Source organism: Setaria italica, chromosome II (genome assembly GCF_000263155.2).
Source record: "Setaria italica strain Yugu1 chromosome II, Setaria_italica_v2.0, whole genome shotgun sequence".
Classification (NCBI taxonomy): domain Eukaryota; kingdom Viridiplantae; phylum Streptophyta; class Magnoliopsida; order Poales; family Poaceae; genus Setaria; species Setaria italica.
The window spans coordinates 1,203,969-1,226,767 of NC_028451.1; the positions used below are offsets into that span (position 1 = coordinate 1,203,969).

A 22,799-nucleotide genomic window follows, 5' to 3' on the forward strand; every position below is an offset into this window, starting at 1 on the left:
AAAATGTTGAATCAAGTATTTTGCAAATGTTGATTTGACTTTAAACAAATGTTGAATATGATATGCTAAAATGTTGAATCAGATACAAAATGTTGAACCTTCTAATCTATACATAATATTAAAGTGCGGTTGTTTCTTCCAACCGTCGTGGTCATTTTGTAAAAAAATCTCTCAACTTTTTCGTAATAAATCCGTAATCCAAATTCTGAAGAGAGAGGGAGAGGCTCGGGTGGAAAAAGGAGGGAGGGAGGGGGTTAAAGGGGAAAAGGCTTCTCCTTTCTTGAAACCAGAGAGGCAACAGAGGGGATTGGGCGCGGGCGGCAGCTGAAGTGGGGCGCCCCACCGCTGCCGCGTGCTGCCCCTACGCACGGTGAGGGCTAGGGGCGACCCGGCGGCGGTGAGGGCGAGAGCCAAGGAAGTCAACCGACCAAGCGACGGTGCGGCCTGCTAGTCCGGCAACCAACCGACCACAATTGCTCCCATGACGACGACCTCGGCTGCCCCTCCATCTTTGACAACCTCAGCTAGACGGAGACGGAGTGGTGACCGGAGCGTCGCGCACGCGGAGGAGGCGGGGATTGCAAGCCTATAATCCCACCTCGCCAATTTACACTTGAAATCGTGGACTTAAAACCCGGGATGCGGATACGGGCAATGAATTGGAGACACCCGAGGAACATAAGAGGGAGGGATTAGACGGAATGATGGATTCGACGAAATCCTCGGGGAAGCCTGAGGTCGTGGTGGAGAAGGTGGATGTGCTCGAGGCGGAGGCGGTGGTGCGGGGGCGCAAGGAGGAGGAGCTTGTGGAGGTAGATGACGGATGTGGAAGGGAGGGTGGCGGTGACAACCTTGGCCTCGACGTGGAGCGCCGCAGCGGCATGCGGGGTGAGGCAGGCGTGTGGAGCATACGGTGGTGGACGGGGTGGAGGAAGAGGTGGAAGATGATGGGTGCGCTAGGTGCGGACGCGGGGTGGATGGGATGCGGACATGCGTGCTGCGCCCGAGCATTTGGGCCTGGCGATTTGAGCCTGTTGAGGTTTTTTGCTAGATATGAAAGGTCTCCCTTGGGCAAGGTATTCCAAACTGAAATTGTCTCCACAATTCAGATGTTTGCACCTCAATTTCTTATGTGGAGGAACTACATAGCTATTGATTCGGTATTAACATGATTAGTGAACCAAGGGGAGCTAACACTACTACAGAACTCGGTATTAGTACCAGTTCGTAGATTGCATATCTCCCAAAAATACAACCGGGATTAATCCATCGAGATAAAAGGGGGGTCTTTTATCACGGGTCCCTCAACCGGGATATAAAACTCTCCTTTAGTCCCGGTTTGTAAAACCAACCGAAAACAACCGGGACTAACGGGGCTGCCATGCTAGGCAGTGGACTGATCCCTTTAGTCCCCGTTGGTGTTACAAACCGGGACTAAAGGTCTCCTCTTTAGTCACGGTTTGTTTTACAAACCGGGACTACAAACCGTGACTAAAGTGTGTGCGTACAGCACCATACAGGCGCCTACATGGCGCCTATAATTTCGTGCATATCTCACGTACCCTTTTAGTTAACCTTTAGTAGTTGAGAACTTTTTTTATAATGAAATCAATCAAACTAGTATTTAAACGAATCAAACAATTATTTAAATGAATCAAACAAGTATTTATACAAATACTATACAATTCTTAGCGTACTATATATATACAAATCTAATTAGTGTACGTATTATATATATCTACGATGATCTTCTCATCGAGGTGCTGGGAGCGTCTAATTTTCGTCCATCGTAATGAAAGTCTCCTTTTGGATTTACCACCTCATCCACCAGGAATCCAATGAGACCTTCACATATTGCCGCTACTCTTTCCTTCTTCAAGAGTCCCAATTGAATATTCCACATCTGTAATTTGGATACATATATGTGAATTTTACATGAACAATTGTAGAAAATAAATAACTATTAATAGTTTTATTTTACATACTTTAAATTCGTGCTCCGTGGCCTTGCTGGTCTTGGGTCCCAATAAATTTTGCATGTGCTCACAGACATAGTTGCCACATAGATTATCATTCCCAGGTTCCTGTCTTAAGCACTGTTGTGGGGAAAAATAATTAAGTTATTAAATATTCATGCTATAGAATGTACAAAATGTGCAGACTTCATACGTACTAGGAAGTCTGTTCTCCATGTAAGTTTTTCTTTGAATTGACCATATCTTTTTACCCTGATGAATTCTCTCCGTGCTCTATAGATTAAAATAATGAATGATATAGTGTTAGGTGAAATTTTAGGAAACAAAATTTTGTATAGAGATATAGGTCCAAAATTATTACATGTCTAGCTTGTGTTGAACATCTTGGTACTCCTTCGGATCTCTGCTCAACGAATCAAAGATAGTGACGTGACTTCGGTCAATGTTAATAATAATGAGGATCCAGTGGGACCTGCGTACATAAATGTTCATATATATTAGAGGTAACTAACATTAATCAGGTAAGGAAAAAGAAAACGAACATAGACAGTATATACACACTTACTTGAAGTTGTATGGATGCAGTATGTGATCCTTTAATTTTTGTCTGTCTAAAGAATTGTATATTGCTAGCAACATTTTATCTGGAAAATCTCATATCTGGGCTTGGTTCACTATGGATGGATCCATGAGCCAATATGGAGGTACGCTTCATGTCGGCACGTCCGAATTAGTATCATACATAAAATGGAAGACGAAGTTAATTAGTACGGCGACGCATGCAAAAAAAATGATACGAGCCAATATTTACATGTACATATAAACGGATACTTACAGAGTCCAGGCGCTCATCTGAGAGACGTCTAGGGCACCATGATGGTACACTTTGTATATATATCCTTGAATCGTAGCCATAGGACTGCCTCGCCTTCGACGTGAAAATCTATCGGTTTTATCTTAAGGCCAAACATCTCCCTCTCGTCGGCAGACAACTTCATGTACCATTGATGGAATTCGTACATCTTCATTAATAGCTTCTTTAGCGAATCAGAGCTAACCATAGGCTTGCCTAGCTCAAAGGTCCATTTCGGTTTACTTGGCGGTGCAGCTGGCAACTCGACTTTTTTTTCTCTTTTTCTTCTCATCAACCTTTACTAATGCCCGTTCATAGTTCGATAGTAGTAGTTGACTCTTCTTGGCTTGTTCTTGCGTCTTGATGAATTTATATAATTCTCTTTGATCTACTGGCGGTGGCTCCAAACGCGTTTGGTTGCGATTTTTTTGAAATTGGTGGAGTGGAGTGATTTTTGCTGGAGTGAAGTGCTCCCAAACAGACCCTTAGTTGTGGTTGTGGGTGTTGCTTCAGTTGGATCGTGGTTCAATTGCTTTCTGTTCTTGGTGGTGCTGGTCCTGTGATTCAGCTTGCTTACCTTATGATGCATTCAATTACTGCTCAACAAGGATCTGCAAGTGATTATTCAAACTTGACCTTGACATTGCCCAGAAATGCACTGAAAACACTACATCTATGACATTGCTGGAGGCGGTGCGGGACACGGTCCATCCCTCGCGTGACCAACCCTCCCCGTGCTCACCACGCACTACTGCCGCTCGCCCTGGCAGACAGCTGCTCCCTCGAGTCGCACGCCTTACCCGCCACCTCAACCTAAGGGGTGAAGGAGAGAGGAGGAAGGGGAAAGGAAACAAGGAGCCAAGTGTCTCCTTGCAGTCAACCATGATCAGTGAGGGCATGGCGCCAGGGAGGGGGACATCTAGCAATTGGAGGCTCGATTTTGCACTTGATTGGAATGATTTGGACTGGATTATAGAAGATAAGAAGAAAAGGAGGAAGCACTTTTGCTCATGACGGCTAGAGGCATTGTAGCTAGCGCTAGAAGTGGGAATGAGGCTAGGCACAGGGAAGACGAGCGCTAGCTTGCTTGGGCGATGACGAGGATGGGACAAGATGCGGGTGGCGCCAATGGACGAAGAGGCAATGGTTGGATGATGATGAGTACGGAGAAAATCGAATGAATGGATACAACAAAGGTTAAGTGGTGATTTTTTTATTTCTATGTGTGGATCCCATGTTTTAAACAGATGGTATCAAACCATCCACAAATATCTTCTATTACTATAGTTGTAAAGAAAGAACTACTAAGGATAACGTATCAACATATTGTGAAGCGAAACCAATATATTAAAAATAAGCGCGAAACCAATATATTAAAAATAAGCGAATAATAACGTTGAGAGCGAACAGGAACCATTTTTTTCGACGGGGGAATTCGCCTCGGCCACGCCAGAGTTGCGGTACTACGACTGGGAAAACAAAACGGTGGATCGGACGGACGAGGCCACGCCTCTGACGTCGATGACAAAGATCCGAGCCGTTAACCTCTCCGGGCCCACCAGCCAGAGTCCCACCCGCACCCGCTGACGAGCGCCGGGCTCTCGCTCCCCCCCCCCGCCCCAAATCGACGCCACCCGCCTCATGATCCGCGCACCTCGACTCCTCGCCGAGCACTGGTCATCGCCAATCCGCCGCCGCCTCCCGCTCTCCCCGACCCCGCGTGGTTCCTGCCGACTCGCCCTCCCGCCGCGCGCTGCCTTCCGGGTCGCCCAAACCCTAGCCCCGGCTCCGCGCCTCGCGCCGTCCCGCCTCGGCCTGCTGATGGATCCGGCCGCGCCCGCCCCCGTCCAGGCTACCGCCGCTGAAGCCGATGCCTACGAGGACGCCGCGGAATTCGAGGACGCGGAGGCTGCCGGCGACGACGCAGGGCCCGGGCGACGACGGCGGGCGGTGGCGAGGAGGTGAGCTAGGGAGCTGCCCGAGGAGCTCGCCAAGGGGGTCGTGTGCCTCGAGTGCGTGACGTCGGCCGAGGCGGCGGCTGCCGGGGTTGGCGGGACCTCCCGCGCCTACGTCGTCGGCACTGCTCATGTGTTGCAGGTGAGCTGGTGTTATCAGTTAAGGTCCACCGATGTGATTTATCAACTGTTCGAATTGGGTTGTCAGAACGCAAGTTCTGCGTGTAGGCATTGCATCGGATTTAGAGGACACTGAATGCTCAGATTATACTTCTCGTGGGGCTGTGTGGCGGTAATGTTACTTGGGAGACAAATTGGTCCAAATTATATATTAGAATTGTAAAAATCCTGGTAAAAAAAATTAGAAGAGCGAAACAGGCGGAGCTTGTACTGCATAGCCACGAAGTGAAATAACTCAATCTCTCAAGCCATGGCTTGGCTATTTGACGCTTGATTTTATTGCAGGAATCTTGCGATCAAGTGAAGGCCGTCATCAACTGCCTGAAACCTCAGGTTCTTCCTCTATCTGCTCATCATCAGTAAATTTTGCAAGTGGTGGATTTTGGCAGGTTTGCTGCCTGCTTTCGACTTTCGAGTGTACTTTTATTGTTTGATGTTGTAGGATATGTTCCTCTAATTCCTTTGCATCTCTCTTGCATATATAGGCTGTTTTCTTGGAGCTCTGTGCCAGCAGGCCGGATTGCAATTTTGGCACCACAAAACCTTCAGGTGTCTACTCTCAACATTTGTAAGATGATGAATAACCAACTATCTTACTGCTAGGGGCATTCTTCTTGATTATATAAAGTGTGACCAAACAATAAGCTAGAATGGTATGTCCTGTCTGGATTATGAGCCATCACATAAGTAGGATTATGTCCTGTTTGGATTGAATTAAGGACAGTTATCACCTCTTGCTTAAGTCTTCTGCTGTGATATCTAATAAGAGAACTTCTGTTGATATTTGACCAAAAGATTGCTTTACACCTACTAATGTAGGAATTTCTTTTAGGAATATAATCTGAAGCATTTTTGGGGTTCACCCTATGTTTGCTTTGTTGTTGATTGTCGCTACTTGCTCGCATCACAATTTTTTCCCCTTGCATATCAGTCAATGCCTTTTGAAATCATGGTTTCTTAAATGTCATGCGCGTTAAATCTAAGTTTGATTAATTGTTACTTTTAATTAGCGACTAATACCATATCATCTCTATTCTTCATTTGTTTTGAAGATCACGTTAAGGAGGACCTGGGGAAAGATGTCACTCTGGCACAGGGCAAAATTTCTGTACTACATTATTTTCCAATCAATTTTTTTACCAAGCCCGGAGGAACTTAACAAAATGGTATGCTGTTCTAATGGTTCATTCCGTCCATGTCACCGGGAAATTTCACAGTTCCTTTATATACCACTTATTTGATGTCAGTGCGACACACTGGATTTAATCTAACTTTTAAAATTTTTAGAGTTAACATACAAAGAAATCATTGTTATTGCATTCACGTGGTGATGATAGCCTTCCCTCCTTGCCTCCTTGGTTAGTGGTCTACTATGCATGGTCTACTATGATTCAGGAAACTGAAAACAAAGACGTTCCTATTTGACTCTTTCAAAGAAGCTGCAGGTGCAGATGTCAGTACTAATCACAACAAGGATCAGACCAAGCTAAACAGGAAATGAAAAAAAAAACTCTGCTCCCTCGCAATAGTGCAGACAGTCAGTTACAATCCTACCAAACTATATAACATGATTGGATAACTGTAATGGAACCTTTGTGGTCGTTCCGCTAAACAACACTTGAGCATAAGTTAGACAGAGATAAGCCACGAGGTCACATGAGTTAGAAGCTCAAGTCTGAAGAATAAGTTCATAAGCATATCAAACAAAGGGTAGCAGGTTTTGAAGTGCAATAATTTTTCAGAATCCTCAAATAACCACATGTACACAAGCACTGGCCAAAAGAGATAGAATATGTCTCCACTGAGCAATATAAAACAAAGGGATAGCAGGTTTTTACTTTTGAAGGGTAATAAGATTGACTGATAGATTACCAATGGATGACTCCCTGCAGCCTATTATCATAGAGCGAAAGCCTGAGTAGATCCCTAAGAAGCAGGAATTTGACCCGTGAAATGGTTTCCTGATAGGTCAATCAGCTCTAACGACGAAGCATTGCCTAGGGAAACTGGGATATGACCTTCGAACATGTTACCATCCAATATTAGCCTTATAAGACTAGGAACAGCATTCCCAAAATTGGATGGTAGAGTCTTGCCGAGCCTATTCAACTCTAAACCTAGAATTTGGAGCCGAGACATATTAATGGTCTGTGGAATCTCACCTGAAAGGGTATTATTACCAAGGCTCAACTGCCCCATATTTGACATTTGCCAAAGCCCATCTGGAATGCTTCCTTCCAGTTGATTTGATTTAAGTTTGCAGAAGGACACATGGGTGAGGTTTGGAAAGGTTGGAGGGATGACCCCAGTGAGATTATTCCTGGAGAGGTCCAAGTAATCCAAATTGGAAAGGAGTCCTATTTTAGGCGGAATAACACCGGATAACTTGTTATTGTGGAGGTCTAGATTGACTAGGTTGGAGCAGTTTGTGAGTGCATCAGGAATAGTCCCGTCTAGTGAATTGTCGTTCAAATAAATTGTGTGCAGCAGTTGGAGACCACCAAGAGGAGGTAACTGGCCAGAGAAGCTATTAGAAGACAAGTCAAGCTGGCTAAGGAGCGTCAGATTGACGAGAGAGGAGGTTATCTCTCCTACCAAGCTTTTGCCAGTGAGGTTAAGCCCCGATACCTGCCATGGCTGCGTAGGCGTGCATATGACTCCGCTCCATCTACAGTAATGTACACTGGTGTTCCAAGAACTCAAGGCTCTGTTAGGATCGGTGGTGACGCCCTGCTTGAAATCGAGAAGTGACTGCAGTTCTTTGCTGTTCCCGTGAACGCAATGGACGTTTCCAACTCCATAGCACAGGAGCAGCAATGCCAGTTGAATAAGCATTGGCGAATTTTGCCAGGTGCTTAGAGAAACACATAAGGCACTTGTCACCTACAAAATGCAAAGCATAAACTTGATGCATACTATGTACTATATGTGCAATTCTGAAACTACATCGTGCATGCGCATACTATATAGCAGGCTCGTTGCTCGTACAAACTTGCAAGTTCCTGGCGTAAAATGAACAAGCTTGCAAGCATGTCGAATACGTCTGCTGGCTGGTCAGTTATTTGAAGCGGAAAGGATGAATCATGTCGAATGCTCAGACTTGACTCCCAGCGATATATATTGCCAATAATGTTTGAGTAACAGCAAAACAACAAGATACTAGTAAGAGTATAATCAGGAGGGGAGAGAGAACTGGGTACCTCTGCTCTGCCGGAGCGCAGAACACAGCAGCCCCTTTAATCTCCTTGGTTTTGCCGGTTGGTGGTGTTGTACTGGTGTCGGAACTGTGAACTTTGAGTTGGATGCTCAACTGGCTGAGGCCCCAGGGCTTTAAAAACAGTTTTACAGCACCATTAGCCCATTAATTACATCCACACACTTGCATTGCCTTAGCTTGACCGCGGATCAGCGGAGTCCAGAGTCCGTCAAACTCGCCGGTCACCGCCACATTTCAGTTTAATTACACCTACTGGCCCGCTACCAGCCGCGTAGCTGTCTGAGCTGGACAGAGATTGTTGCGGCGTGTCCAGCCTCGAATCCCAGAATACATTTCAGCAGGAAACGGACAGAGATATATTCGGGCTGATGTGCGACCTGTCTGGTGTGCTTTCGATGCTGGCAAAAATTAGCTCGTGGAACGGTCTACCCCGGTGCTGGATTTTCGTTTCCATATCCGATTGGTTCTTTGTGATGGTCGTGTTTCCAGAATGTTTTTGTGTGGACATGATTCGTTCGCATGTTATCTTTCACAGGGTCAACCTGTATGTATCCGATCTGGACAAGAATAGTCTGTACAATGCCGTGCTTTATAGGGTTTTTGCAGATGTTGAACATCGTTTTAATTGGAGAAATATCTAGCGATCACAATTAGTTGTATTTTTTTTATCAAATCACGTAGTATGATCACATACACGTACACACGCAACTCTACCCCTATGAGCACCTCCGAAAGATTGAGCCGACGAATCCTCGAGATTGACGAAGCCACCACTGGCGCCTCGATGTCGACGCTTTCATTCTATAATTTTTTCTAAAATACAAAATTATTTGTAGTTAATGATGAAATTCTAATGTTCCTAAATTCTATGGCCTCTCCCAATCTCGATGGCACGTGGCTAAATCTAGGAAAATGCGAACACCAGTGCCGAGTCGAGGACTTAAATCTGGTGGGCAGGTTCCACAACAACCAGCTGAGCTACGCTCAGTTCCTAATCACATTTAGTTGTACGAAGGTCAAAATGTGCAATTCCCTTTTTTTAAAAAAATTGTTCATTTGAGGGACAAGATAACAGTAGGATATTCTGCAAAAAGTCATATATATGATCTTCGTGCGTGCGTGTTTTTTTCCGAAAGTTTGAAAATTCAAGTTCAAACTCTGCTAAATCACCAGGGTCGAGGTGGTTGGCGATAGATGCAAGTGCTTCAAAAATACTATCTACTCAGCACCTTCATCAACACAACTTTCACATGTGTTGCCGAAGTAGTTAGCCCATCTTCGACAGCAAACCTAGTAAACTGATCATCGGAAGATGAATGTAACGCACTTGAGAGCAGTTTGTACAAAGCCAGCACAAACAACTTGTCCGGTTGTCCCAATTGCCGATCCCGCCATCCGCAAGAAGCCCGCAAAGAACCACCCAACCCAACGTATAACGAATTGCAAAATTCCAGCTGCTGCTTGCTGAGTCGCTGTACACGTACGTGCAAGTTAGCGTGCCACTCGTTCGAAAAACTAGACCCAGTCGAGTCTCGGGACACAATTTTCACCGTCTGACGGGCGTCCAGCCGGCATGGGATCGGAATCTAACCGACTTGGATTGTATTGATCCATGCATATACTAAACAGAACAGTAAGGAGACGCAACGGACCAAGTCTCACATGTTCGTTTGGTTTGTGCCGTTAAAGATATTTTCATGTAGTGTGGTGTGCATCCGCTCTAGAAAAACGCCGGACGAACCGGCTGGTTCTGATTGGTTGCCGGACGAGCTCACGACGCTAACCAAACGAGCTGAAGGAGAATCCACCTCACTGCAGCGAAGAGAGAGAACTTGGAACCAAACTTCCGTTTCACGAAACTAGCTAGGAGTACGTACTTCCTCTTTGGAAAAGATGAACGAGAGCGGAGACGAGCCGTCCCACTCGCTGAAACAGACAGACTGTACGCACGAACTGCGCGGCGGTGTGGTGGAACCGCGGTAGGTCAGGTGGTGCCGTGGCCCGTGGTGGTACCCCCACTTCATCTTGCCAACTCGCGACACCCCATCCATCCACCCGTTACGACCGAGAACGCCACTGTTCCGTGCGCAGCAGACGCCCCCACGCAGTCCGTCCGCACCACGACGCGGGGGGCGCGCGGTCCCCCCAGTGAACAGCAACGGCGGTCGCGCGCGCACGGCGGACATCCACGGCACGGGCCAAGACGGCAGCACAACAACAACACCTGCGCGGCCTGCGGCCACCGCCTCATCACTGGGCTTGAAAGCCATGTTGCTTATCCAGCACATGGAGGCTACATAGGAGCCCCCTTCTCCGCTCCTCTCTAATCGCCACTGTTTCCGGCGGTCAGGGCGCCGCCGCCGGCGATGTGTGCCAATACCTGTGCCAGGAACACGCCGCCGCGCCAAAGCTGCGTGTCCGTAGCCCCACCGCGAAGGGAGAGCGTCGGTCCTTCGCGGGCCATTGCGGAGGTCTTCGCGACGGGCGAGAAGCCTTGCCGCTCGTGCTCCTCGATCGGTTGGTCCAGAGACCAGAGGCGGCCATCAGCCTCCTGACTTCCGCGCATCCCACGGCTGTGGTGTCCGCTAGCTTTCTTGGGTGCCGTCGACGGCGCGCCATGCATGGGGGATCCATCTCCGGCGGACACCAAAGGTTCGGTTCGTACGTTCGGCTGATTCTTTTGGTGCTCAGTTTTGGTTATTGCATCCGTGTTACATTCGCTGCAAAATTGCGCAGCATGAGCGACTTTTGTTGCCTTTATGCCTTGTAAGCACTGATTTGGTTCTGAAATATTTAGTCGAGTGATCCAACAGATGAGGTCTCGTGAAGGATTCTGCTGAGAACAAGTCCATGCAAATAATAACAAAAAAAAAGGTGATCCTTTGAGTCATGGACGGTGCCATTTCATTTTTTTTTCTGTTAGTATACTAGCATCCTAGACTAGCTTTCAACTTTCAAGCTAAATGTTGGAATGGAATTGATTGAGCCTAGTAAAAGTTCAAATGGAACTGAAACAACAAGACCATGCGATAAAAATATATCTTTATATTAGTGAAAATAATAGTTTTATAATAATCAGGTTTGTTGTGTTTAAAATGCATAATTAAGTGATACAAGTCTGTAGACAAACGATATGGAGATTCATTGTGCCCATGTCCAAAGGGAGCAAGAGACACTTATTCTAATCGGATGGAGCATTTCATCAATCAATTTTAGAACAAACCAAACAATACCTTCTATCATGAAATCTTTGAAGATTTGTACAACATTGGTATTCCAGTTCATAGATTCGATGATGAGAAATATTGACCTAGTCACGCGGACTTGGTCCTTAGAGAATGGCAGTATGGAGACAAAAGCAAGGTGATGTTATACTACATAACTTGATTGACTCAGCTAGAGTAAAAAATTTAGCTGATCATTTTCCACATATGTGTTGTCTAATGTCTGTGTGCGTGTGTGTGCATGCATCTATCTGTTGTACTTGTGCATAATTGGGATTACTTATTAATATTGTGATGGGCAGCCCTCATGGCAGTTTAAGGAAAAAAAGTTTAATAGCACTCCATCTCAAGTCTCAATTAAAATCCAGTGGCCTATTGAATATTAAAATGAAACTGGATTGAGCCAAATAATTCGGGTGTCCTTTCTTTTACTAAATTCCATTCCTTGTTTAATGAAGTCTGACATTCTTGCTAGTGACACTTTCGTTTGACTTCCATTTTTCTCCTAGATTGTTAAACATCCTATTTAATTTCCTACGATCAGCTTACATATCCAGCTATAAAGATAGCAAAAGTTGATACCTGCTAATGAGCATGATCTTGCACTCCAACTAAATCTTCACCTCTGCCCTACCAGCAACTACAATAACGACGGTACTTCACTAATCTTTTCTATCAACACGTGCACTCTCCCAGATTATCATATCTGATGCGTGTTGATTTCTTAAGACTAATGTTAATCCTCTTCCATATGCAGATTTTCTGTACATCATTGAGCCCGTCATGGCAGGGATGGTGACTTCTGCTATTGCAGGGGAAACAGTGAATAGAATCATTTCTGCTCTTGTTGGCGGGGATGACGACAAGTCTACAGAAAACATGGAAAGGCTGGAGATGGCGCACATCAAGATGGAGTCTGTGCTTCACGTGTCTGACAAGTGGCAAATCACCGGTGGGCCACTGCTACGGTGGCAGAGAAAGCTGAAGCGTGCCGCTTGTGAGTGCGATGATGCGCTGCAAAGCTGCAAGCAGCGTGTCATAGAAGAGCGAGAGATCAGGCGCCTGGTGAGTCAGTCATCATTTCCCAAGCGAATTGCTTATGCTACCAAGTCATTCGTCTCATCTATCGTCGGATCTAGTAACGATGAGTCAAGAAGTAGTTCTACAGATGTTGTTCGAAGATTTGAGAGGTTTGCAGACGGTGCAAATGAATTCCTTAAGTTTGTTGAGTTCAGTGCAACCCCGCGGCAGTACATGTTCTTTAACCATCTCATCGGCAACCTTCTTAGAGGGAAGTTTTTGAGGTACCAAGCATTCCAAGGAAGCAGGTTTTACTACTTGGGCATACGACCCATGAGCTCTCCGGAGCGTGGAGTAGAGGCGATGATAGGCTTTGTTTGCCAGGACTTCAAGGATCCTACAAAGGGTTTCAGGCTAGGATCCATACTGCGTCTCTCTGAAAGTACAGACATATTTGGTGTTATAATCAAGTGCATGCAGTCATTCGCGCCTCACTTCAAGTTTGCAGCTGAAGGTGTCAAGAGAGAGCTCATTCAGTTGCCTACCCAGAATTTTTCTTGGGCAACACAATCTCCTTATGGTGAAAGTGCATACTGGGTCAATGTTTACAATACTTTGACTCAATGGCTTCAGCCCAATCCTCTCTGTTGCGATCAGCATGAGCAGAATTTGTATGTTTCATCTAGAACCAATTGCACAGCAGCTTCGTCGTCAAGACTATTGTCGACTATATTCCCAGAGGAGGTTATTTCAGTGTGGTTGCAGTGCCATGTCTCACTATCTGATGATCATAAATGCATTCCAAATTCTGCTGCTGAACACGAAGGAAGTAGTTCTGTGAATTCAGATATGCTTCCATTAAAGCTAGGAGTTTTGTTCATACCCCATGACTCCCCAGAGGATATAGAGACTGAATCTGAGAGCTATGCTTTGGAGGTGATTGATGAAGAGGTGCAAGAAATGGTTCACAGGAATGCGTGCCTACAAGTTATTGATGAGAAGTTGCTGCCAAAAGCCATAGATTACCTGTATCAAAACAAAGAGTCAAGGATGTATCAGATGTGTCTCAAGTCTAGACATGGCACTGCCAACTTTTGTGTTGAGAAGACAAGCGCACGTCGAAGTAAAACCTCCAGATCGCGGATTTGGGATAAAAGGGTAGTCCAACATCGAGATGATTATGGCGTAGAAGGCTGGAAGGAGGTGTCGAAAGACCTACTTAAGCTTTGGGTTGTGCGTTCATCCGACGAGATGGAAGGGTCAATCAGATCCTTCGTTGACCCTACATAGCTTGATGGCTCAGCACAAAGTGAAAAACGTAGCTGATCATTTTCCACATGTGTATGTCTAATGTCTGAGCGTGTGTATATGTGCATTGCATCCGTTGTTGTACTTGTGCATGTCATGTAAGAACTCTCTCTATGGTGTAATCTGTTTTGCGACATACTTCCTCGATCCACGTTGTGTCCATGGACTCAGGAGAATCCGTTTTTAAAATGTTTGCCAACTGAGGAAGAATATAGTTATTATTGTGATTCCATCATCATCTTCCCCTAACAATAATTATATGAATTTGAAAGAGAAAAAATGGTGTATCTTTTCATCTACCAAGAGCTACGGGTCATTTCTCCTTGATTTGTTGTTGGGTCCAATGCTTACCTGGTTAGTGCATTGGTGGGGGTTATGGACAAACAGAATGAAACAGAGGGATCACATCTCTGGTAAGAATAATTCTTTTTTTTCTGAAAAAGCAACTTACTAGTTGTTCATCTCTAGTATATATGGACGCTAAGTCGCTAACAATGCATACTATTATGCAGACATAGACACCATCAAGGCATAAACTGGAGTGAGAAAACATGGAAGAAGATGATGTTGATGGAAGCCAAGTAGGCGACTTTACATTCGATTAGTTAACTAGGTCTGGACCTGGGGTGAACCACTCAGCAAGTTCAGCAACTTCAAAACTGCAAATTTAGTAGTTCGGGGACGTAGATGACATTCTCGATTAGTCTAAGGACCACTGGTGTATTTCGTTGAAATATCTTTATTAACGTATGAAATTCATATAGTATGAAACAATTACAAAGAACGTGCATGTCATGATGTGTAGTTTGTTGTGTTCAACAAATGTATCATTTCACGATAGAAACTAGTCAGTGGTCAAAGTAAAGACACCGAGATCATGCATGTCCAAAGAGGCACTTGTAACGGGAGTGTTTGATCTGATATTTGACCAGCTTGCTGGAATAATGGAAATAAAAAGAAGCAGATGAAGCTTCTTCACTAGCTTTTTATATTAGCATTCTTTGTTCCAGACCGTGAACATCAACATATATTGACCAAGGACTGGATCAGTCCTTTGAAAAACAGCAGAGTTGATAGCAGCCTGTTGTTCTGCATTATTGAATGTCCCTTTTGTTTTCTTTGCTTCCGAAAAGGTTGCATACCAGTGAGAAGTCAAACCTTTGAAATTTGCATAAACTAGCCCAGTAGTTGCGCTCATCACTCATCAGATGACGTCCTTTCATTTGATCAACATACATGTATATAGTAGACATGCACAGCTGTAGGCCTGGGATGTTTTCTGTTTCACTTTTTTTTTTCTGAAAGTGTCTGAATACATCGGGTCATGATGCTCCTGCCCTCAAACCCATCTCCGTTGCAGAAACACCAACCGATGATGAGGATGGGACTACACCTTCCCAAGAGGTGTGTGGTGAGAAGAGAAGGCCTAAGCTTCATGTATGGAACATACCCTTAGCTTCTTTTGGTTGAACCCAGCTGACATTGGGACGTATAGTTGTCCATGTTACCCGCAGCCCGTGGGTAGGCCCACGGCATGACATTTTGGCCCGGTCTAGGCATGGCCCAGCACGACGGCCTTGTAGGCTGGGCCAGCTTGGTCCACACCACGGGTCGGGCCTGGGCTGCTGCCTCAGCCTATGGGCTGGCTCGGCACGGCCTGGCCCATTTGGCCTGTGGACCACCAACGGGCGGCACGGCCTGTTTAGACCTGTTTCGGCCTGGCTAAGAGGTCATATAAAACTTAAAGCTCCTCCTCCCCAAACCCTACCCAGCTACCCCTTCCCAGCCGCCTCCCCCACTTCCTCCCGACCCTCCAGCTCCCGTCGCCTCCCCCGCTTCCTCCCGACCCTCCCAGCTCCTACCGCCACCCAGCCCTACCCCGCTTCCTCCCCACTCCGCTTCCCAGCCCCTCCTCCTCCTCCTGCGCGGTTGCGCGCCCGCACCCCTCTGCTACCAGTCCCGACCGCTTTCCCCCGCGCCCCTCCCGAGGCAGAGCCGACCGCCTCCTCCCGTGGCCCTCCGCCACTAAGAGGCCGTGAACAACGAGCCGCGCATGGGGGTGTCAACCGCCTCCTCCCGTGGCCCTCCGCCACTAAGAGGTCGTGAACAACGAGCCGCACATGGGGGTGTCACTGCTCAGGATGCACTTCCACGACTGCTTCATCAATGCAAGTCCCTGCGGCCGCGCTTACTATATTGCTGCTACGATTTGGTGGTGGCCTCGCCAATTTGGGGAAAATGCAGGATGCGGTGGGGATTGGGGAAACAGGAGGAGCCGGAGCCGTGCCGCGGGTCGGCATGAGCACGGCTAGGCCGCTAAGGCCCGCCAAGCTAGCTGTCTTTGTTTTAGACCGGCAACCCGCCTAGGGGGTACCCTAGGTGGTCTTTTGTGCGGTGGGCGTCGTCGAGAATCAAGGAGTCGATGGTGATGCAAGGAACATGATTTAGATAGGTTCGGGCCGCTAGATCGCGTAATACCCTACGTCCTGTATGTTGATTGTATTGAACTTGGATGATCTGTTTTGAGGGGTCCCTGCCCGCCCTTATATGATCGGAGGAGCAGGGTTACAGGGTAGAAACCTAGTCGGGTTCAGTTACAGAGTCCTAGTCGGCCTAGATAGAGTATTTTCCTTACATATTCCGACTAGGTTTTAGGAGTCCGAGTGGGCCACGCTCCTCTGCCGCGTAGCCCCCGAGCCTTTAATCACATCCGAGTATGCCCCCGAGTGGGCTGTACAGGGCCTACTCGTGGGCCTAGGATGTATACCCGACAAGCCCCCGAGTACTTTGTAGTCGAGTGGAACAGTTCCGAGTACACAGAAGTCATTATCTGAGTAAATCTCAGTGCTTACTAGGTGGTTGTGATGTATTCGAGTACTCGAGTATTGTCGCGTGGCTGGAAGGTGCTCTGCTTGTCTCTGTATCGAGTTACTTTTGCCTTGGAGATTATATGGCAGTGCGATGACAATCGTACTCCATATGGAGTAGCCCTCGAGCCTTAGGTTGAATCGAAGAATCAGGCTGAGGGTCAATCTTGTGTTCTGATTTTTGGCTTTAGTAGTCTTCAGAAAAAAGAAAACTTTGTCCATCGAGTACGGTGTCCGCAGCCCCCGAGCACTTAGGCAATTATGATCGATCAAGTGGTCAAGCCTCTTGATTTGAGTAGCTGTTGGATATTATGGTGATAAATCCGATTTATATCTGACCGTTGCTTAATTGATGCTTGGAATCTGGAGGTGATGGAGATATAATAGGGCGGGCCCGCTGGTTTTTAGCGTTACGCTCTTTTTTAGCAGATCTATTTTGTGCGTCTCTTTCCTGTTCATCTTTGAGCCGCCACCCTTTTCAGTGCCGCTACCACCATTGTTGCTTTCTCTTTACCCTTGAGTGAGATCTGTTGCTGATCCTTCTCTTCTTCACTTCCCCCAAGGCTGACTGATGCGCGTCAAGAAGATGGGGAAGAAACCTAAGAAAACCCAAGGCCAAACCGAGGCTGCCGGTAAGGTGAAATCCAAATCCAAAAAGGGGAAAGAGCTCGTGCTGCCAGCGCCGAAGTGTGGCCCCATGAATCAGACTGCGCCGCCACTGCCTAGGGTCACCTGGCAGCACTCCATGATGAGGGAACCCACGGTCCAGGCTCTAGTTGATGCTAAGCTTCTTCAATCAAAGCTTCAACTCGAGTGGAGGCCTACTTTTGGCAATGCGTGGCAGTTCGAGGAGCACCCGAAGGAGACTGTTATGCTTGCACACTTTGTTGAGAGGCCTGGCAGTGCCTACTTCTGACTTCTTCAGAGGTATTCTCGGGTACTACAATCTTCAGTTAGTGTGCCGTGCCTAGGCCCTTCCTTCGGCATGCGGGTTGGCACGGCCTGGCACGATTATTGTGCGGGCCTAAACGGGCTGGGTCTAATCAGGCTGAGTCAAATTGTGCTCGTGCCAGGCCGGGCCGGGCTGCCCATTTGGCCATCTATATTGGGACATGGCCCAGCAAAAATGCACACTTTGATGATTGGTTCCAAGTATGAACTGCGGTGCCTCCAGCCTTATGTACGTGCGTTATCGTCTCCAACCTCTCCACGTGTTGCATGTGGTTTCATCTCTGATTCCCCTTGTACTTCTCTTTCATGTCCGCCATTAGAAGGATCCAGACACTACACTAGAAATGATTTTTACTAGCGGGTAAATAGCCTCTATGCTGGCGGGCGGAGCACCCGCCAGCAACTTTGAGCCAGCACAAATAGCTCTCTGTGCTCACTGTCCCTACGGCTCCTGGAGAGAGAGAAGGGAAAAGGAAGGAAGAGCCGCCTCGCCGCTGGAGGCCGGGGCTAAGCGCGCCGCCGTAGGCTGAGCCTCCGCCATGCCGCCTCGCCGCCAGAGGCCGGGGCCTCACGCGCGGTGATGCGGACTCCCCGCCACCAAGTGCTCTTGTGCCTTCGTCTCCTGGAGATAAGAGATAAGGGAGAGAGAGAGAAAGTGGAGAGATGAGGGAGAAGAAAACGATAACGATGGACTCGATGGTACTGCATGCTGCGCCAGCTGCTTCTCAACTTTAATTTGCACCTACACTTATTGCTGGCGGGTAACTTTAGCGCCCGCCAGCACAGTAGCCTTAGTAAAGCGCCCGCCAGCATAAATGGGCGATTTGTGCTGGTGAGTGCTAATGTGGCCCGCCAGCACAATGGTTACTATGCTGACGGGTGCTCCACCATTGGCACAAGGAACTTTTGTGCTAGCGGGTACCAATCATGCCCGCCAGCACAGTAATTTTCCTGTGCCAGCACAAATCGTTTCTGGCGTAGTGTTTACATCAAAACGAAGGACCTCTTAAAAATAAAGAAAAAAATTAAGGGGGCTAATATTCACTACATTCAATGCAATGCCAACAAAAATAATGAAAAAATTGCATACGCCCATTAATTTTGAGAGTATGATAAAATTAGCCGTACATAGTCTTAATAGGTTTTGAGCCAGCTTATCAGATTTGTCACTCCAGGCACTTGTAGTGGCTGGTTCGAAAACAAAAAAGACTTCGATGTTAAAGGATTAGACCGAAAGCTTGTTTGTCTCTTTTCAGTAGTTTGCAATCAAGTCTACTTTAAAACATTTAATTTGTACAATGGCTACTTTTTTACATTTACATTTTTGTTTATGCACTTACCCCCGCGCGAGTAAGTCCCGCTCAGCTAAACTGGTGTTAGTGGCTGACGTCCATCACCATCGCTGTGTTGGTCTCGGACCGGCAGACCGGGCACGTCGAGTGCTTACGCAGCCATGGGTCGATGCACTCTGCGTGGTAAAGGTGAAGGCACACCGGCAGCAACCGCACCATCTCCCCGAACTCGAACGCACCGAGACACACCGAGCACGCCGCCGCCTCCTCGCCGGCGTCCGCCACTTTTTTCTGCAGCGGCCGGTTGTACGCGAACGCCGGGAGGCTCGGTGGCGGTCCGGGCAGCGGCGGCCGGTCCAAGCTGGGGTCGCGCAGCTGCTCACCGTCGTCGTCGCGATGTTCCCGTGGCGGCCGCCGTCGATGCTGAGCGGCCGAAGCAGCGGTGTGGTCGAGAGGTTCAGTGCCGGCAGGGATGGCCTTGCACATGAACTTGAATAATGCAAGCAAGACCACTATTGGTCCGACGATGGCTAAGCCAAGGCCGAGGGCAGCAGTCCACGGCGGTGGCTTCGGCGAGGGGAACGCCGGCGGGTTAGACATGGGGGCAAAATCCTCATTTGCTTGCCTCCTTCCTGCATGGTTTTATAATACGAGTTCCCGAGTAATATAGTTAACTCTGAGGTGCAGGTCGTTCGTGTTGATTGGCGTGGTTTCCCATGTTTTTTTAGCTAAGTCCAGGCGGCGGTACGATCATCTAACGATTTTTGTCAATCTCGTTCGTGCCAATTAACTGTGCTGAGCTGATCTACAAGAACAAGAAGTATCCATCTTGTTGGTATCGCTGGGTGAAGTACAAGGGATTCGCTCTCTGGACTGACACTGAACTTTGTTTTTGGCATTCTAGGCCCACATGTCAGCGAGAATGTGAAAAAAAAAGATTATGCTCATAGTGGACCAAAAGAGAGTTTACTCTTGGAGACAAAAGCGATGATTTTGAGGGTCCAAAAGCAAGTCGCCATCCAACAACTACACTTGGCCTTTGTTGGATAACTTCACTTCAGATCAAAATGAGACTCACCACGTTGATTTGCCTTTAAATGCCGATCCTAAAATTGTCTTGCCAAAGATTACCCAACCAGCGCTCTAATAATGGAACAATACCGTGAAGGAAGAAGAGCCACACTCTCCACATTGGAGCCCAAAACCCACAGCCAGGTCCTTTTACAACAGGGCCAGTTTTGAAACGGTAAATATCAAGTGCTTCATATCCTTGCACATCCTAATGCGCCTCATCAATCGGTGCTTGTACCTATGCATACCAGTTAGCTGGCCAACATGAGAGAATATGTATTGCTGGTGGTGTCGTATGTCGCCCACCAGCACAATGGCTCTCTGTGCTGACGGGTGGTTATGTCACTCGCCACCAGAGATGGGGTGACCTGTGTTGGCGGTGGACTTATGTCGCCCGCTAGCACAGTGGCTCTCTGTGCTAGCAGTTGGTTATATCACCTGCTAGCAGAGATGGGGTGACATGTGCTGGTGGTGGACTTATGTCGCCCGCCAGCATAGTGGCCCGACGATTCTCTGTGTTGGCGGGTGCCAATCGCGCCTGCCAGCACGCTAATTTTCCTGTACCAGCACAAATCAATTCTGACGTAGTGGGATGGTTGTAAAAGTAATAAGAAACACAAATAAGTTTGCATCCAGGTCGTCGATCGTCAGCTTCTAGCTAGTGTTCTATTTCCACACGGAAAAGGAGCTTCTAGCAATCAAGTCAGGAAAGGATCGGAAGACCGAATTGCAGTGAATATGAGAGCAGGTTATTTGTATGGATGTAGTGCATTATCTGTGTGCCGGGTAGACCAGGGTATACATGTCGTCGATGGGTAGCTCTCCTGCGCAGTCGATATGATATGATGGAGGTAGATAGTAAAAGCTGTCGATTCCATGCCATGTATACGCGGTTCGCAGTTCTTGGATCGACTGCTTGACTGCTTCATGGCGTCCAGCGTACGTCAAGGCATCATGGGATTCATCATTCATGGCTGTGGCGTCAAGACATCCTGCTTAAATCATTCATGCTTTTTTTTTAGAAACAGGAGGAGGTAAACCCCTATTGATTATATATATTACTTAAAAAAAAGTAGAAGACCGATACAAAACAAGCTAGCGAAGCAGAGATAGGGGATCAGAGCATTACAAAAGAAGGAGCTTACGGAAAGAGGATAAAAACTTTGAAGAAAGAGCGACTAAGATGAAACAGGACCTGATAACAGACATGCTTTTAACAGTGCTCTGCTGCTTCGTGCACAACCTTAGTCCTTTTCTCTTCTTGATAGACTGTGCAGATTACCGATGCATCAGTTTTGTGATCCCCTTTATTAATAAACTAATAATCCATTGGCACAAATTACACGCCATCAAGCAGTAGGTTATTCTGGAAGCACAAACAGAAAGGGAGACGAATATGTGCTCAAGTTAGGCCACTTGTGATCAGCACACCATCAACTTTGTTGACTCGTGGAGACCGGCCGAATTGAATAATTATCCACACCTCTTCGCGCACCCTGTTATTGACTAGCTGAGCTGACCACTCTTTTTCCAATGGGGGACTTGGATGTCACTAATGAATTCTTTATTTAGTGACTGGTGGGAGTTTCGTAGTTTCATCAGCATTAATTTTTATACCACACCAGTAATTTTGCTAAGGGATGTTTGGATACACCTTCTAAAGTTTAGTACCCGTCACATCGGATGTTTGTATACCAATTATAAGTATTAAACATAGACTATTTACAAAACCATTGCACAGATGGAGTTTAATTCGCGAGACGAATCTATTAAGCCTAATTAGTCCATGATTTGACAATGTGCTGCTACAGTAAACATGTGCTAATCATGGATTAATTAGGCTCAATAGATTCGTCTCGCGAATTAGTATAGGGGTTCTGCAATTAGTTTTATAATTAGCTCATGTTTAGTCCTTCTAATTAGCATCCGAACATCCAATGTGACACTCCTAAAGTTTAGTACCTCGTATCCAAACACCCCTTAACTTGGCAAGGCCTTTATAAGAAGAGAGTACGGATCAGAGTTTCATGAAATGTGAGAGGAGTTTCATCCTCATGAAACTCAGCATGCACAGTTACCAAGTTTGCAGTTTTGGTAATAGTGCAATAAAATTGTGCATTGAGACTGAAAAAATAAAATCATGGGAAAAAATATTGCACTGCGTTCGGATGTCGGTATTGAAGGATGGAATTAGGAATTGGAATTTGTGGCCACCAATCCCACCGTTTGGATGTCAAGGGAATTGGAAACGGAAATGGAGGCGAATACTGCACGGCATTCCTTTTACTCGCGGGACCATCCCCAATTCAGAGCCTGCCCCCTCCGTATTGCACTGCATTGTCCTCGCACGACGCACCTCCCCTCGTCCGCCTCCTCAGATAAAAAAAAAAAAACGAAGTTCCATTGCCGGCCGCCATTGTCGAGCTCCAAGGTCTCCCTTCAAGATTCGGTGCACGGCTGGGCGGAGGAAACGGCCGCTGGCGGCGGCCCGCGCGCGGCTCGACGGAGCAGATGCGCCCGTCCCCTTCCCCGTCCACCACCCTACCACGCGATCGAGGTACCCGGCTGACCTCCCTCCCGTCTCCGCGCGCCGTGACTTGGGGAGTAGCTGGAGTCGAATTATCTAATTGCTTTCTTGGGTTCCTGCGATTTTTACAATGCTGTGTGGTGTGATCCGAGCTCGTCTCCGAACGGGCAAGCAACTTGTGTGATTTTAGCTCCCTCGCCATCACCATCCGAGCTCCTAGATGCTTACAACAACTGCTTGATTCACTGCAAAAAAAAAAATGCAACTATTTTAGAAGGGAACAAAAGGTAAATATTGGGATTTAGATGAAGATAGATTTTGGACTCAATAATGCTTCAGTATTCTGTTGACAGCAAGT

General features: G+C 47.0%; 4 protein-coding genes and 1 long non-coding RNA gene across 9 annotated transcripts; 2 read left to right on the plus strand and 3 right to left on the minus strand.

Moving 5' to 3' along the window:
* Positions 1–1,703: 1,703 nt before the first annotated feature.
* LOC111256202 lies at positions 1,704–2,984 on the minus strand. Its single transcript, XM_022823757.1, has 6 exons — positions 2,812–2,984; positions 2,542–2,685; positions 2,338–2,448; positions 2,174–2,249; positions 1,986–2,096; positions 1,704–1,903 (listed from the first exon to the last, which is right to left on the minus strand). The coding sequence occupies exons 2-6, from the start codon at positions 2,613–2,615 to the stop codon at positions 1,739–1,741; spliced, it is 537 nt and encodes a 178-aa protein (XP_022679492.1). The 5' UTR covers positions 2,616–2,685; positions 2,812–2,984; the 3' UTR covers positions 1,704–1,738.
* Positions 2,985–3,153: 169 nt separating this feature from the next.
* Positions 3,154–6,287, plus strand: LOC111256273. 5 transcript variants are annotated; one of them, XR_002676291.1, is made up of 4 exons: positions 3,154–4,926; positions 5,250–5,297; positions 5,450–5,513; positions 6,017–6,287. It is a non-coding gene; the product is annotated as an uncharacterized LOC111256273 (long non-coding RNA). The 5 variants fall into 5 exon arrangements; XR_002676294.1 differs by having other exon boundaries at positions 3,154–5,353; positions 5,450–5,532; XR_002676293.1 differs by having other exon boundaries at positions 3,156–5,353.
* Positions 6,288–6,414: 127 nt separating this feature from the next.
* Positions 6,415–8,419, minus strand: LOC105913703 (probable LRR receptor-like serine/threonine-protein kinase At3g47570). The gene is made up of 2 exons (XM_012843521.2): positions 8,165–8,419; positions 6,415–7,847 (listed from the first exon to the last, which is right to left on the minus strand). Exon 2 carries the CDS (start codon positions 7,797–7,799, stop codon positions 6,891–6,893), a length of 909 nt encoding a protein of 302 aa, XP_012698975.1. The 5' UTR covers positions 7,800–7,847; positions 8,165–8,419; the 3' UTR covers positions 6,415–6,890.
* A 2,022-nt stretch (positions 8,420–10,441) lies between these two features.
* Positions 10,442–13,963, plus strand: LOC111256307. Its single transcript, XM_022824128.1, has 2 exons — positions 10,442–12,059; positions 12,163–13,963. Exon 2 carries the CDS (start codon positions 12,189–12,191, stop codon positions 13,713–13,715), a length of 1,527 nt encoding a protein of 508 aa, XP_022679863.1. The 5' UTR covers positions 10,442–12,059; positions 12,163–12,188; the 3' UTR covers positions 13,716–13,963.
* Positions 13,964–18,927: 4,964 nt separating this feature from the next.
* Positions 18,928–19,443, minus strand: LOC101763871 (E3 ubiquitin-protein ligase EL5-like). The gene has a single exon (XM_004958839.1). The coding sequence runs from the start codon at positions 19,441–19,443 to the stop codon at positions 18,928–18,930; it is 516 nt and encodes a 171-aa protein (XP_004958896.1).
* Between the last annotated feature and the right edge of the window lie 3,356 nt (positions 19,444–22,799).

What these genes read in the sequence shown, in the direction of transcription:
- LOC111256202 (XM_022823757.1), bottom strand. Translation starts at nt 2,615, where the DNA reads ATGTTGCTAGCAATATACAATTCTTTAGACAGACAAAAATTAAAGGAT. An exon ending in CTGCATCCATACAACTTCAA is followed by an intron (nt 2,449 to 2,541) that starts GTAAGTGTGTAT and finishes TTATGTACGCAG; the next exon opens with GTCCCACTGGATCCTCATTA. An exon ending in GTTCAACACAAGCTAGACAT is followed by an intron (nt 2,250 to 2,337) that starts GTAATAATTTTG and finishes TTTAATCTATAG; the next exon opens with AGCACGGAGAGAATTCATCA.
- LOC105913703 (XM_012843521.2), bottom strand. Translation starts at nt 7,799, where the DNA reads ATGCTTATTCAACTGGCATTGCTGCTCCTGTGCTATGGAGTTGGAAAC.
- LOC111256307 (XM_022824128.1), top strand. Translation starts at nt 12,189, where the DNA reads ATGGCAGGGATGGTGACTTCTGCTATTGCAGGGGAAACAGTGAATAGA.
- LOC101763871 (XM_004958839.1), bottom strand. Translation starts at nt 19,443, where the DNA reads ATGTCTAACCCGCCGGCGTTCCCCTCGCCGAAGCCACCGCCGTGGACT.